We start from the raw sequence: 15058 nt of genomic DNA, 5'->3' as shown, positions 1-15058 counted from the left end.
ATTGACGGTAGCTGGAGCCTGTCAAACTCATACTAGCTAAAGTCTTGGTAATGTGGAAATGGTCGAGGTGGGTAATATCCTCCATTAGGTACATGTAGATGTTCTCACAACATCATGATTGAGGTCGCCCCTCAATCGCATCTGGGAGCTTTACAGTAGTAAATTGTATAGAAGTACTTGCATCCTTTGTCATTTTTACCAGATGGCTATTTGCTATCTTAAGTAAGGTTTCTAGATCAGATGACTGAGAGTATATTATGCAGAGTAATCACTTCCTGTTCTTGTCAAGCTGTGTTATGTTTCTAATTCTGCGGTAAACACCTGCTTAGATACATGTATTGGACAAGAAATCACGCCATGCTAGTCTCAGAGATCGGCAGTAGATTTCCCGTGAGCTCTCCTACTTGCAGACGCATTTCTAGTGAGTTATGTATTGTTACCGCCAACACCAATTGAGGAGACAGTGGGCTGGTTCTCTCAGTGAATCCATCTTGAGTCCTTTGAAAGAAGACGAAAATGATCGTATCCAACCGTTTTAAAGACTCATTAATGCCGAAAAAAAGTTTTTCAAGAAGCCCGCTTTGACCTAAAGATAGTAATCTAAGTGCTATACACACATGGTCAGGTCAGTTAAGCCTAATGTAGGAGAGTATATTATAATAAGCTGCATACTTTTTCCAAGACATCTAATAAATTCATAATCATTTGGCGAATCTCATCACGTGTACTTGCACACAGTTGCGTATCCAGGCTGCCGCTCGGGCTGAACAATCTCCAGTTCTGGGTCCAAGTCTGAAATCGCCTTGCTGCCTCTTCGAACAACTTGGCGGCGGCTTTTGGTGCTTTCGAGATACATGAGGAAAATAATTTCTCACATTCCCATGAAGCTTCCGGTATGCTTTGCACGGGATTTTCCGAATCTGGATCCATGTTTAGGCGAGTTATGTCAACCCCTGGCGTCGATTCCAGCGTCTGTCAAGTGACTGCTGGCGATAATCTTGGTACATGTAGCATTTAATGGATACTAATGGAAACGGCATTGTGCAATGCGCTCCGTCAGATATATATATATAATATATATATGTGTGTGTGTGTGTGTGTGTGTGCATACAGCACATATTTTCACAACACCATGATGGAAGTCGAGCGATAGACAGGCAGCACTCGCGATAAACCAATTCTACACTGCGTCTAGTTACACAGCATTTCCATTGTGTCGTTTGACTGAGAACGCATGTCTTTGAAGCCATTGCATTGCATCAACGGCCTGAAAAATCCGTGGCTCGTGCTGTTCGCCACAAAGGCAGCACTATCATGGACCAACGTCAGCTGACGGACGCCTAATAGAAAATGCCTTTGTTTGGCTGGATGCCTTGGTTTCACTAGATGCCTTGGGACAGGTTCCATTGCTTTGTTCAAACCTTTGTTGAGACTCTTTTGCCACATCTAACAAGAGGCTACACTCAAATCGCGGCGCCACTCCAATTACACTGCTTCATGAAAGCCCCAAGATTGAGCCTGGGGGTCTACAAAGTAATCTTTCTGTCTTCTTTTTGATTAGGCATTAAATTTGTTTATAAAAAGATCAAGTGTAACCTAACGATCTCGACCGTGCTGGGAGAGCAATTACAGTTCTCCGGGACTTGGACTCCCAGACTTGCCCCTTTACAGCACGAGCCAACTGCTTTTTCATCATCAATCAAATACATTCCTTCATCTACAATGAGAATTCCTATCAGACAATTTAGCCATACGACTGGCCACCAAAGCCAGCAGTGGCATAAGAGCCCACCAAACCCGAATCCAAACCAAGAACTGTTTGGACACACTCCAGTCCCCGACCTACAACCATCCAAGATCAATATACATTTGACGCTGGCTTCTCCAGGACACGATGAACGTCAAAACAACGAAATCACTCAAGCCATCGATAAGCTCCAAGAAGCGATGACAAGTGCGGACTGCGATCATAGTACCCTCATCAGCGTTCTGACCGATCCCAAATTCCAAGATCCGCAAGCTCTTCATCAGTTTCAATACGACTACTACAGTCAAACCACGCTTGACCTAGCCGAGCAAATCGAGCAAAAAGCCCAGGGCCTCTTCAGAGACGTCCTGATGGCCCTCCTCAAGGGACCCCTCGATCATGACGTTTATACTCTGGAGAAAGCCCTCTCCGGTGAAGACGCAGATAAAAGGGCACTGAACAATGTTCTCCTCTGTCGCTCTAAAGCCAATATCCGCGGCATCGTAAGGAAGTACAATAGTACTCCAGGCAGGGACTTGGTCCAGCTCATCAGAAGCAAGGTCGACAAAGACCTCTTCCGCCTCTACAACGTGATCCTCTCCGGCACCAGAGTCGAAGATGCAGTCCTCGATATGGCCGAGATTGACGATAAAGTGGCAGAGATTCAGCGTCTAATTGAAGGTCCTCCCACCACCGACCTCACTCCCATCATCGACATACTTGCGAGTGCCAATGCCGCCCAGCTGCGAGCCATGAGCAGCGTTTACGAGAAGAAGTATCAACGAAAACTAGACCATGACATTGCACGGAAATTCTGCGGCAGCAGCACGGAAGATGCTCTGCTGAGGATCCTCGATTTCGCAACGGATCGCGGGAAATCGGACGCGGATGGCTTGTGGAATGTGCTAAGGCCGTCGACAAAGGATGATAACATCTTTATATACAGGGCTCTTCGATTGTACTGGAGCGGCACTGAGAGGCTCCAGGAAGTTCACGCTGCGTACAAGAAGTCTTACGGCATGAGGCTGCTGGATAACTTGAACGAGTCCCTCTCCGGAGACTACAGGGAGTTGATGATCGCATTGATTGGGGAAAAGTCCACGTCTACCTACCTGTACAGGTAGTTCAAGTACCGACGACAGGAATTATAGTGCTATGTAGTGGATCGCTGGTATTATATTAACTATATTATAACATCTTCTTTTTACGTGACATTTCGCTCAACATTAGCCAAGTATGGGCATCGCTGAGCAGAATCCAAAGATCAACCTATGCTACCAGGTATATAGAGTCAAACCCACCGACTCATATGAGATTTCAGGTCTGCGAGAAATGAGTTGACCGAGTTGCTGCGCGTACTTGAACTCTCGATACAGACGCGGCTTTCAACATGTCTAAAAAGAGGACTCAAAGCGTGATGCTTGTAGCCACAAGTTGGACACATATACGTCCGGTCCTGTTCAATATAGATGCCAAATCCAGGCCTCGACCTGCTCCAGCACTTTGCGTAAAGCTCGACCCTTTGGTGGTAGTCTCCGGATCGACATCTCCCGATATGTAGGTGCATCATCATCCTGGAGACGCTGGAAAATTTATCGGAACATCTAAAGCAGGGGACCGTTTTTTCCTTGTATATCTCGGTGCACCAGTGCTAAATTATAGACACCATCAAGTCAGTTATATGTGTCTACACATTTCCATTTCTCACTCTCACAACACATGTGTTCCTGGGGTCAACGCACTTCACTCAGAAGCTCAGCACTCTTATGACATTCTTCGCAATCAAAACACTTGTGATGCACTTCCAATTTATGCCTTTTCAGAGCAACTTCATTCGGAAAAGAACTCCTGCAATGTAAACAGCAGTTGTGCTCATCCCCCTAGAGCATGTGCGTCCTGCAAGTGTTGCAAAAGTGATGCGCGTCCGATAAGTGACGATCCCACAAATCGGGCGACTGCAAATCGGCTTCACGTCCAATCGTCGCACAAGGCCTGCACACAAAGTGCACGCTTGACATCCAAACATGCTGCCTCAGTTTTTCTCCCGAAGGGAAGTTTATGCTACAGCGGTCGCAGCGATGGCTAGTCTCATTTCTTGGCTGGCTCCGCCTTACGATTGGCAGTTGACTTTGTTCCTCGTTTCGTGGCTGACTTTGTTCCACATTCGCCGGTTGACTTTGTTCTGCGTTTGTTGTCGGACTCTCTTCTGTGTTTGTTGCCTGACTCTCTTCTGCGTTTGTTGGGAGGCTTTCTTGCAAGAAGTCTGGCAATTGATCCTGGTCCACATATAGTGGGTGACTTTGTTCCACCCTCTCCGGCTGACGTCGTCTTATGGTTAGTTTCTGTCGTCGCTGTTGCTGTTGCTGAGCCACCGGTGGCTGCCTATGTGCCATGCTGTAAAGGATCTGTTCATCTTGTTCCATGTTTGGCTGGTGTGGTGGTCGTGCCATTGTTGGCTGTTTATGTACCGTACTGTAAATAGTCGTCGAAGAGCAAAGCTATCTATTCGGACGGGAGAGATAGGCAATGTTGGAGTCGGATAGGATCGCTGAGGTCGGGTACATGTAACGAGCGGCAACGAAATAATCATGATGCATGCAAGGATCAAAAACGTAAGTGTCGATATGATGAACGTCTGCAAATATGCAGGCGGCGCACTTGCATGGTTTACGGCAAAGGTAGAAAGAGGCGAGTGCTATATTTATGTTTACCACAGCTGAAGCAAGTGTGACTGTACAAGATTGTATTGAAGTCTCGAGTAGGAGCACTGGATGCATGCCCAACTATCTAGAGAAACACGCTTTTATGTTTGTGTTCACATTTGGTGACAACGATGAAAGAGAATGTCCCACAATCTCACTTTTCAGAGGTCTCTCTTTTACAATTGAACTTTTGGTGTGTGTGCAAGGCCAAATAGTATTATAATTTATCCTATCCATAGTCATGTTGGCTGCCAATAAGTAACCTATTCAGTTTTCAGAGCGTCGTAGAGCAATGCGCTCCTGGTTAACAATATTAATGAGACCTCTCCTCATGAAGCAAAGAAACATAGCCAAAGGCCTCTCCCCGTCGCCCAAGTCCTCCGCACACTCGTCGCCCTCCACGTGCTCCAAAAGAGTCCCCATGGTTTGGAATTCCCAGTCGCAAGTGGGACATTTGTAGCTGAATTGTTTGCCAAGGTATGCCTCAGATTGGTCGCAGTCCTTTGCCCAACCGTTGACGTTTCCGCGGTTGATGCCTGACGGACACTGACGGCGCTCCAGATGCAGCACCCAGGCGGAGTCGGTGGTAAACTCTCGATCGCACAAGACGCAATCGCAGGATGGCTCGGCATGTATGACCTGATGCTACTCGATATCAGTCCTTTTCATCCGGGTAACGAGTTTCGTTCGGGAGGTGGAACGAACGTCCAGCAGATCCCAATAGCAGCTAAAGAATTCGCCACATTCCAAACACTTGTTATGGACGCGCACTTCATGCTTTTCGACGTCTTCGCGGTTTATGAAGGCTAAATGGCATAACGAGCACGAGGCGTGATTCTGTTCCAAGTGAGCCTGGAGTTGATCGTGCGTGAGAAAGGCGTCTGAAGGAGGGCAAGAAATGCAGCTAAAGTGAGAATGAGGAAATTCAGAAATATGCCACTTGTAGTCTTCTTCAGAATCGAAAGATATGCGGCAAGTATAACAGAACTAGAATTGGGAGCCAGACATCTTTGCGATTGTGATTTGTTGTGATTTGTCTTGCGTCTGGTCGTTTGAGCGCGAGGCAAAACACATGACGTGGACAGATTCTGGATGAGGGAATCGCGATGTTGCAAGATGGCACCTACCTACTAGGTACCTATGTAGCAACAGAGTTACGTACGAGTATATCACTTTGAGTTTAAATTGCAAGCGCCATTGAAGAATATTACAGCCCATGTCAAGTGCACATGTATGCACTTCTCAAGCGACATCAAAGGATACCGTATATTGATCAACAGCCTTGGTGACGCAACAAAAAGGGGAAAACTCGAAAAGAAAACACTGAGATGAACTGGTGGTATTAATCTACATATATTTTCCCTCTAGACGTACATGTGCTTAAACATTAACCTTGTTAATCTTGCCCGTCTTGACATCAAAGATGTAGCCCGAAATAGGCACATCCTTGATCGCAGCATTCTTCCTCAAAAGCTCGACATCGGTCTTGACGCTCTTCTGCAGGTCTTGGATGGTCAAGAATGCAACGTGGCTGACATCCTCTCCAGTGTTCTTCTTGACAGTGTTGCGGAACTCCTCCTCGTGAATGAGAAGCATGCCGCAGTCGGTCTTATAAATAATTTGTCAGCTAGCCAATTCTATCTGCATCAAAACTTCTGGGGGGACAATTCATACGTGGTGGATAACGACAACTTCTTCGGTTCCCAGAGCTTGCTGAGAAATGATCAAGGAGCGCAGCGCCTCGGCAGCTCGTCCTCCGGCATTGCGGTAGACGTGGGCGTGGCCCTCCTCCAGGCCGAGGAACTTGGCTGGGTCCAGACGAGCGTCCATGCAGGTCAAGACAAAAACCTTTCTAAATATCTCATCTCAAATTAGCAAATCATGAGAATACTCAAATTGCTGTGTAGAAAAGATGGACTGCTGTAGAGAATAATGAAAGCTGGGTGAAACGCACCGGCCGGGAGGCATAGGCAGATCGGCCTTGTCAAACGTAGCAACATATTGCTGGTTGGCAACTTCAAACTCGCTGGCGACGGTCATTTTCGATAGTGTGTGTTGCTAAATAAGCTGTGTGAAAAGAGAAATGCAATGTCTTGAAGACTGTCTTGATATGGCTTGTAGATGAAGAGAACCTCACTTGGAGCAAACGGTTCCCTTTTATACATGTATTCTCTCAGCAGATAAGATACATGTACTCACGGTGCAGCCCCCCATGACGTCTCTAAACAGGTAGATCTAAACAAGGCACATCTCCAGCATCATCTCAACGTGCCCTGCTTGCCCCCACACCCGATATACATCTCACAACATTGGAACTTTGACAAGGGCACTGCTATCCTCATCAAGTTTGAAAAAATTCGCAATTCATTGAGGATGTGTCGCAATGCAGCCTCACTGCGGGGAAGCTCGTCCGTCTACAGCCACTGAAACGGAGCGCTACGGTCAAAAGAGGTGCAGTAGTCCGCGATCGAAGCGGGATGATTAGAAACCCGAACAGTGTCAAAGAAAAACGCCGCGATTCTCAGCCGTGAAAGAGATGCGACAGCCCGCGAAGGAGGCACCAAGTTGCCTGTTTCGAGAGCCGATGGCCCGTGGGTTTAGATCGGTGTCAACGTTGACAAGGAGGCAATTTGGGGGTTTGAGATGGAGCAACTGAGGGAAGCATCCAATGGCGATGTTTCAGAGGAGTCGCAAAGTGTTGCTGGCTGAGAGATATTGATGGCGGTGATGGATTTGCAAGACAAGTTGCTTTCTAAGCAGAGCTATTGATGAGAAATTAATTCCATGTTTGCAGGAGGAAACGAGAATGAAATTGGATCATGTTGATGCTCCATGCTGAAGATGCGCGCAAAGAACTGCTGTGAGGAGAGTCAGTTGGCTCAACCAACTAGGTCAAGGCCAGGGGTTGAGAGATTCGGCAAGTCATTGCTGGTTGATTCAAGGTTGATTAAAGGCTGCGGGAGCTAGTTGGTTGAGGCTCTAAGCTGTGAAGCGGGTTCGCAGACTCTTTCCGCAGCTGTAACGCTCGGTGTTGAGAAATGCAGGGTAAATCAATGCGAGGTGGAAGAGGATTCAGTTGATTTGTAAACTAATAGCGAGGTCACAAGTTCAGATATTTGCAGCTTGTGCGGTATTTATGAAACTCCTTTTAAAAGATCCATTGTTTTCGACTTGGTCAGCAGGTGCCAGATGATATAAAACCTAAAGTCAGCTCATTCATATCTTTGATTCTTTTGTTCATCCAACACCATTTCGGCAGCTGATTGCGAGAGTGTAAGCTTTGCCCGATGAACTAAGCAGCAGAATCTGATGACATAATGCACGTGGGTCAGATATGTGGCTGTGCAAGGAGCTTCTGTTCTTCTCTTCTCATCATTTGGTTGACAAAAGCAGCACGCGCCACAGCATGAGCCACATGACGTCACCGCCAGATTCCAAATCAGCCACAAAGAATCCTGATGTTTCCAGCGACTTCGGGCGGTCAGACAGACGGTGTTACAGCGGCTGCATGAACCCGATGTACCCTTCCATAGTAAAAGACTAGCGGCGATACAAGTTGCGGCACGGAGATCCCGCTTACCTCGCTGTAAATTCCTCAATTTGTCGCACCTGTATTACAGAGTACACAGTATTCCACACCTCGCTCGTACTCGCACGTATTCGCACGTAAATTGTCATTCGGGTGTCCGAATTATTACAGAGCATTACAGATCCATCGCTGTATCTTTTAGGCCTCATTCCATCTATATATTTGCATCCATCTGTCTCTGTTCAGATTTTCTTTATCTTCATTCAATCCAAACAAGCAAACATTCACAACACAATAATAACAACAACTTCAACAACAATAGCAAACAGCAAACAACTTACTCACCAACACTCTTAAATACACAACAAGGCAAACAAAGTGACACAGAAAATCCCATTTGCGGCATATTGCGGATAATTGCGGCCCGCTTCTCTCTCAACCCCGCCACGCCTCATTAATTTGCGCCCCTCATCAGCATTGCACCATCCGGGTAATCGCTGACAAAAACAACTCCAACTTTTAAAGTCGCCTCTGCCCTCTTCATCTTCTTCACCACCTTTACAGTTCTTGATCTTTATAGACATCAGATCAACCTACATCAAGAGTCTTTGAATAGACTTGTTAAGTCGTTAAGACAACACAAACAATAACCTCACAACAACACCAACAACCACACAACTTCTTCACAATGGGTGCCGAGAACCTCCACCACATCGAGTCCTCCGAGCAGCTCGACTCTCTCCTCGCCTCAAACACCTACGTCGCCCTCGACTTCTACGCCGACTGGTGTCCTCCTTGCAAGGCCATCGCCCCCATCTACCAGACCCTTGCCGACAAGCACACCGCCGAGAATTACCTCGCCTTCGGAAAGGTCAACGTTGACCACGTCCAAGATGTCGCTGCCCGATATGGCATCACCGCCATGCCCACTTTCTTGTTCTTCAAGGACGGCCAGCAGGTTGCTGTCAACGGCAAGGCCATGATCCAGGGCGCTGACCCTAGGAGCTTAGGTGCCGCTGCTGAGAAGCTGGGTGGATTGGCCCAGAAGAGAATCGAGGAGGCCGCATCTGCTTAAATAAAACACTTCTACATCTCGAAGACTGGAATAGAAGACATGCAGGATTGCAGGAAGCATTTGGTTGGCAAAAGATCAATGGGGACGCAGAGGGGGGAGCGTACATGGAACTCTGGGCGCACAGCGGGAAATTATATCATGGGAAAAGGCACAGCGGGTTCGATAGCATTTTAGAGTCATATGGTATTCATTTACAAGACTTTTATTTTTTACATCTTTATTCTCCAGCGTAATTACTCGTAGTATCTTGTGGTGTTTCATTGATGTCGGGACTACAATATGACAGTCAAGCAAAACACATTGGATATAAGCCATGATGCACATTCAGGTACTGTTGAGCAATAGAAACAGACCAAACAAGCAATTACTACAAGAAAAAAGCTAATCATTACCATTATAGTCAATTGATGTATTTATATAAAGCCTAAAATATTTTGTGGTATTTCTTTGTAAAGACGTGCTTTTCCCTTTTCTCCCAAAATGCCCCCGTATTTTCATGATCATAACGATCCCTGTCATTTTACTCCATTCATTATCGATCTCTTCGATGTTCTCTCCATGAATTCCATCAAAGTTGTCCGCTTTCCAGCGCATTAAGCCACGACCGCAGCTCTCGGTTTACTTTTGGCGCATCTTCTCTCCAAGGCCAGTGTCCAGCCTGAGGCAGTGTAACAACTCGGACCGATTGATCAAACCATTTATAGAATCCATCCAGCATCTTGTCCGAAAAGTACGGCTCCTGCATTCCCCAGATCACCACACAGGGCATCTTGTAGTGCATGCCTGAAGTGTCAATGTTTTGGCCATACGGCGGCGCGGGAAAGTTCTTGCGGAAAAAGTAAAACATGCCGCCCTCTGGAGAGTTCTTGAGATACTCTTTAATTTTAGCGCGGTAATCGGGATCCGTGATGATGCGGACAACGTGATCCAGGTCGTACTCGTCGCCGGGGTTGTGCTTGATGTACTTGAGTGAGTACTTGGACAGCTCCTGTTGTTCTTTATCGTGGTGGATGAGATGCATCATGGTGCCGAGAATTGGTGTGTTGAAGATGACCAGACCCAATAGCTTCTCGGGGTGTAGGAAAGCAAGCTTTTGCACAGTAATGCCTCCAACATCCCCTCCTGCAAAGATTGCCTTTTCAATCTTCAAGTGATCCAGAAGGGCCACCAAGTCACCCGCCATAACATTGCCATCGTAGGCGTCTGGGTCTAGCGGCACATCGCTTGGGGGATATCCTCGAAGGGTAGGAAGAATGACAGTATGGTCTTTGGAGAACTCGTCGATTTGTTTGGAAAAGGTCATTTCGTTGTCTGGATGGCCATGGACAAACACCAAGGCTGGACCCTGTCCGTAAAGGTGGTAATGGATCTTGACGTCTCCATTAGAAAAAAAGTGAGAATATTCGTCAATGGGCATTTTGATTAAGTGCAATGGTTAGCCTGTTAATAGGGAAGATGTAATAAGGTGTTCTCGATTGCTATAATGTGTTGTGTTTCAACGTCTTGAGGGATATAGAGAATCCACTCTGAAGGATATTTAACTGATTCAGATGATAAGAATATATGTCATAGATGTCAACTTCAACTCGAACATCTCCAAGTAAGAACCGGAGATGCTTCAGTCGACACAATTACCAACCCATGACAAATGCAAAAGAGAAGCTCTGTAGAAGAACAGATCTCTGTGGGGGGATCAGCCACGAGGGACGGCGAGTTATAACGGGGAGCTTCATTTGTTTGGCTCTCGTCAGGTGACAACCCGCGAGTTATCGCTAGCGCATCGAATGGAAAAAGTCTAATTCAGAAATAGCATCTTCAACTGACTCTTGAGGACGGAGTGTGCCGGCTCCTAGATGCACGATCCCATGCATCTCTCGGTAGTGCAGAGCCGGATACTAGACCGTATCGAGTAAAACATTCCATGGACACGCTAGATGATGACGTCTGTTTACAGGGACTTCAAGAAGAATTTGGTTGTTGTTGTAGTTAAGAAGACATCTTGAGATGTTTGTTACTTTGCTGTTTTCTAAAGACTCAAGGTACGGATAAGTATGTGTAGCTATATCAAGTTGCCAAACAGTTGAGACTCTTTAATTTCCTCTCATCGCGTAATTGTGATGCCGTTTCGAAAGAGAAGAATGATTCAAGATCACTGGCCCATTCGTTAGTGTGCCGTAGCTTTTAACGGGTCTCGCCCGGGCCTCGCTCGCAAAGATCACTTGACTCGCGAAACTCCGCATCGACTTTTCCTTGCAAGCCTGGGCAACGCTTTCAGCAACTTGCAACTTCCTAATCCCCATTCTTTATCGCCATTGGCTCTACAACTAACCCTGATTGAGAGCTCTCATACGCGTGAATCGCACACGGCATCGTTGCCGAGTTCGTGCGAGCGATGCATCTCCGCGGCTGGGTTGCCTTCTGTTCCAGAAAATCATGATGAGTTGAACTTCTCCAGGGGAGGCTTACAAATGATCTTTTCATTGATAATCCTTTTTCTCATCCATTTTGTTTTTCTTCTTCTCTTTCATAGTCTAGATGGATGCTCTGAATGGCATCATTTGACCCCCATCGATGACATGGTTAGCTTTATCAGCCACGGCGATGAATCCTCCGAGATTACATGATACACCATCAAGGGGAGATGTGATTGTTCATCGCGATGCTAAAAATTCTTCAACACTAAGATATTGTGATTTAGTATGGGCACACAAACTGGCATCATGAAGCGTTGGGAGATGTATAAAAGGGGGACATCATCGACGAGGAAGATAATTTCATCCACACCAGCAACACAGTTCAAAGACATCTAAACAACAGACATCACAAAGAAATCACTTTTTCTTCATAAAATCTCTTCTAATTCCAAAAATTCCAAGTCCAACACAACTTCTTCCGACAAAAAAATCTCATTAAACATTAAAATGGCCACTCAAACTGTCCTCATCACCGGTGCCTCCGGCTTCATTGCAGCCCACGTCGTGGAAGCCTTCCTCAAGATGGGCTACAACGTTCGCGGAACCGTCCGCTCTGAGAAGACGGCCGAAGAAGTGCGCAAGACTCACTCAAAGTATGCCGAGCAGCTTAGCTTTGCCATTGTTCCCGATATGGCTGCTGCCAATGCTTTCGACGAGGCTGTCAAGGGAGTCAATGGTGTAAGTACACACACAGGATATCACTAAATGGTAACATTACTAATCTGTATAAATACACAGATTATCCATACTGCCTCACCTTTTATCCTGAATGCTACCGACTTCGAAAAGGAGCTCCTGCAGCCCGCTATCCGGGGCACCACCTCCATCCTGGAGGCCGCCCAAAAGTACAACCCTTCTGTCTCCAGAATTGTCGTCACTTCATCTTTTGCTTCTGTTCTGGACCCGATGCAAGGCCAGCGCCCCGGATACGTCTACAAGGAGGCAGACTGGAACCCCATCACCGTCGAGCAAGCCAACAGCAACCCCGTCATGGCATATCTCGCTTCAAAGACATTCGCCGAGCGAGCCGTCTTTGACTACGTCGAGGCCAACAAGCCAAGCTTCACCGTAGCTACTCTGTGCCCTCCCATGGTCTACGGACCAATTGTTCACAGCGTCAGCGATGTCAAGTCGCTCAACACTTCTTCCGGCGACATTAACCGACTCATCGATGGCTCGGAGAAGGATGTTCCTGACACTTCTTTCCACGCATTCGCCGACGTCCGCGATCGTAAGTTTTCCCAACATCCAATCTTGACCTCTTTTACAATTACTAACTATGAATCTCACAGTTGCCGAAGCCCACGTCTTGGCCTTTGAGAAGCCAGAGGCTGCTGGACAGCGATACCTCGTTGCCAACTCTGCCTACAGCTACCAGCAGATTTGCGACATTATCCGAGAAAAGTTCCCCGAGCAGAAGGATCTGACACCCAAGGGCAACACTGGCGCTCCTCTTCCTCCCGCTTACCGCCTCGATACTACCAAGGCTGTTACTGAGCTGGGGCTCAAGTTCAGGCCCCTGCAGGAGACTATTGTGGACATGGTCAACAGCTTGCTGAAGCTGCGCCAGTAGAGGAATAGTCACTTATTCTGGAGTCATAGAGTTTTCTTTATGATAAGCAATTGAGATTTAGATTATAGAAAGTATAGCATAGAGCATAGAATAGAGAAATGAGGAGATGATGCGTTTGTCTATTGCCTTTCCTCGGCCATTTCCGTTTCCATCGAGCAGTAAAAAGCTATTCCTCTATAATCAAAAGGCCGAATTCGAACCGCGTAAGGTGGGAGAAATTTGCTCCGAGCCGCAAGATCAATAACATACCTTTCAACCGTCTAGATCTCACTACCACGTAAATACTTACAATAGTCCCCTGAGCCCTGCATACAGGAAGCACATGCGCCAACTCCCTTGCCTAACTAGCCCACGCCAAGACACTCGGATCCTTACATCCTTCCAATGACATGATATCAGACAAGCCCCATCGAATGACACTATGCAGGTCTCTGCCGTAGCTTCACTCTACCAAATAAGCTTAACGTAGCGGTAGTCATATTACGTAGTTTGTATAACGCTTCACATTGGCAAACGTACGTAACCCTGTCTATCAGACGTCAAGGGAGAATAGTCAGCAGAGACATCAGGCGTGGCTACGCAAGGAGAACACTATGTTTCACAATTGGGATTCTTTTACGAGCTGCCTATTTGCCTATTTATGCGGGGGATGTGAATGATTACCCGTCGTCGTAGTCTCAGTTTTCAGCTCTGTTAAGTTTGCGGAATCTGTGTGACATCCTTGGGGCGGTGTCGTGGAATGCTGTCTCGGGTTGCTACGGTCAACTTTATGCATAGTTCTTTCCGGATGTCGATGCGGACGATCGGCTCCGACAAGAGCATTGACGAAATAAAGATACAAGGTTATAAGTTAAGCTTTGATCCTTTCTTCTTTACAATCTCAAGCTCAACATAAACATCATTCTTACACTCTACTCTACATAAAAGACCAACATACAAAAATTCACCATGCTTCTCAAGTCTGTCCTCCTCACCCTCGCCATATCTCTCGCCTCAGCGCAGAGCGAAGTCGGCCGCCCCTGTGGCTTCAAAATTGCTCCCTGCCCCTTCGACATGAAGTGCGTCGCCGACAATCCGTACTGCCCTGAGCTCAACAAATGCCCCGGCCACTGCGAGTTCAAGAACAAGTACGCCTCGTGCGGCGGCTTCACCCCGACACCGCACAACTGCGACCGCAATCACGTGTGCCAGGATGACCCTCGGCTGCCGCCAAACTGCGGCATGGCTTGTGATATTCCGGGAATTTGTGTTCCGAAGACGGCTGAGTTTTGTGGAGGATTTGCGGGTTTTGCTTGTCCTGCGGGAAAGTATTGTTATGATGTGCTGGATGATTGTGATCCTGAGAACGGCGGTGCGGATTGCGGTGGTATTTGTTTGTAGAGAAAGTCAACAATTCTTCAAGGAATAGTAAATTGCAATATCATTCGCATCTCGATTCTATCGTTGTGAAGACTGGAAGGTAGTTATATAATGATAACCAAGAACGTTGCTCTTCTAGATCGAAATTGGCCTGCATCTCTTTGTTGATCTATCCAACGGAAAAATCACTCCTCTGGAGACAGCCGGCAATGCACAGCCAGATCTTGAAGTAGGAGTGGCATTGCATTCAAGCCCTCATCAGGCGACTTGCTCGCGGCTTGGATTGAGAGATGGAAAGTAATAACAGAGCTTTCTGAAGGTATCTATTTCACTTGGCCAATTCTTCATGGCAACTATAACAGCATCTCGGGAAATCTCAAAACCAGGATTCAGTCGGCGAAATTCCCTCAATATTGCTGAACTATAATGATTGGCAGCGAAAGTGAGAGCTTTTGATATTGTATCGTTTCTGATGTCTTTCCGCTTTAGTAGGGCCTTGATGATCATTTCTCCAAAATAGGGGTTTTCAGGTCTAACAACAGAAGCAGCAGTAAGAAGCTCTGATACAGTATCGTTGCTGTTACCTTTCTGCTCTACCA

The 15058-nt window shown here is 46.8% G+C and overlaps 7 protein-coding genes across 7 annotated transcripts; 4 read left to right on the top strand and 3 right to left on the bottom strand.

Moving 5' to 3' along the window:
• Positions 1 to 1758: 1758 nt before the first annotated feature.
• Positions 1759 to 2841, top strand: M431DRAFT_40121 (hypothetical protein; the record flags this gene model as incomplete). Its single annotated transcript, XM_024914869.1, has 1 exon — positions 1759 to 2841. A coding segment is annotated over one exon (1083 nt), but the record flags the coding sequence as incomplete, so codon positions are not given.
• A 1875-nt stretch (positions 2842 to 4716) lies between these two features.
• On the bottom strand, positions 4717 to 5436 carry M431DRAFT_93124 (hypothetical protein; the record flags this gene model as incomplete). Its single annotated transcript, XM_024924441.1, has 2 exons — positions 4717 to 5094; positions 5155 to 5436. Coding segments are annotated over 2 exons (660 nt in total), but the record flags the coding sequence as incomplete, so codon positions are not given.
• A 393-nt stretch (positions 5437 to 5829) lies between these two features.
• Positions 5830 to 6489, bottom strand: M431DRAFT_93041 (hypothetical protein; the record flags this gene model as incomplete). Its single annotated transcript, XM_024924434.1, has 3 exons — positions 5830 to 6057; positions 6124 to 6301; positions 6404 to 6489. The coding sequence occupies 3 exons, from the start codon at positions 6487 to 6489 to the stop codon at positions 5830 to 5832; spliced, it is 492 nt and encodes a 163-aa protein (XP_024771063.1).
• Positions 6490 to 8666: 2177 nt separating this feature from the next.
• Positions 8667 to 9053, top strand: M431DRAFT_485231 (hypothetical protein; the record flags this gene model as incomplete). The annotated part of the gene is made up of 1 exon (XM_024916269.1): positions 8667 to 9053. One exon carries the CDS (start codon positions 8667 to 8669, stop codon positions 9051 to 9053), a length of 387 nt encoding a protein of 128 aa, XP_024771062.1.
• A 457-nt stretch (positions 9054 to 9510) lies between these two features.
• On the bottom strand, positions 9511 to 10514 carry M431DRAFT_523251 (hypothetical protein). Its single transcript, XM_024920532.1, has one exon. It carries the CDS (start codon positions 10468 to 10470, stop codon positions 9622 to 9624), a length of 849 nt encoding a protein of 282 aa, XP_024771061.1. The 5' UTR covers positions 10471 to 10514; the 3' UTR covers positions 9511 to 9621.
• A 1460-nt stretch (positions 10515 to 11974) lies between these two features.
• M431DRAFT_93375 (hypothetical protein) lies at positions 11975 to 13100 on the top strand (the record flags this gene model as incomplete). The annotated part of the gene is made up of 3 exons (XM_024924471.1): positions 11975 to 12205; positions 12266 to 12758; positions 12820 to 13100. 3 exons carry the CDS (start codon positions 11975 to 11977, stop codon positions 13098 to 13100), a joined length of 1005 nt encoding a protein of 334 aa, XP_024771060.1.
• A 767-nt stretch (positions 13101 to 13867) lies between these two features.
• Positions 13868 to 14604, top strand: M431DRAFT_511478 (hypothetical protein). The gene has a single exon (XM_024919660.1). It carries the CDS (start codon positions 14049 to 14051, stop codon positions 14478 to 14480), a length of 432 nt encoding a protein of 143 aa, XP_024771059.1. The 5' UTR covers positions 13868 to 14048; the 3' UTR covers positions 14481 to 14604.
• The last annotated feature ends 454 nt before the right edge of the window (positions 14605 to 15058 follow it).

The sequence above is a fragment of the Trichoderma harzianum genome (genome assembly GCF_003025095.1).
Source record: "Trichoderma harzianum CBS 226.95 unplaced genomic scaffold M431scaffold_12, whole genome shotgun sequence".
Taxonomy (NCBI): domain Eukaryota; kingdom Fungi; phylum Ascomycota; class Sordariomycetes; order Hypocreales; family Hypocreaceae; genus Trichoderma; species Trichoderma harzianum.
The sequence above is the reverse complement of the archived record's forward strand: the minus strand, read 5'-3'. Positions and strand labels throughout refer to the sequence as shown.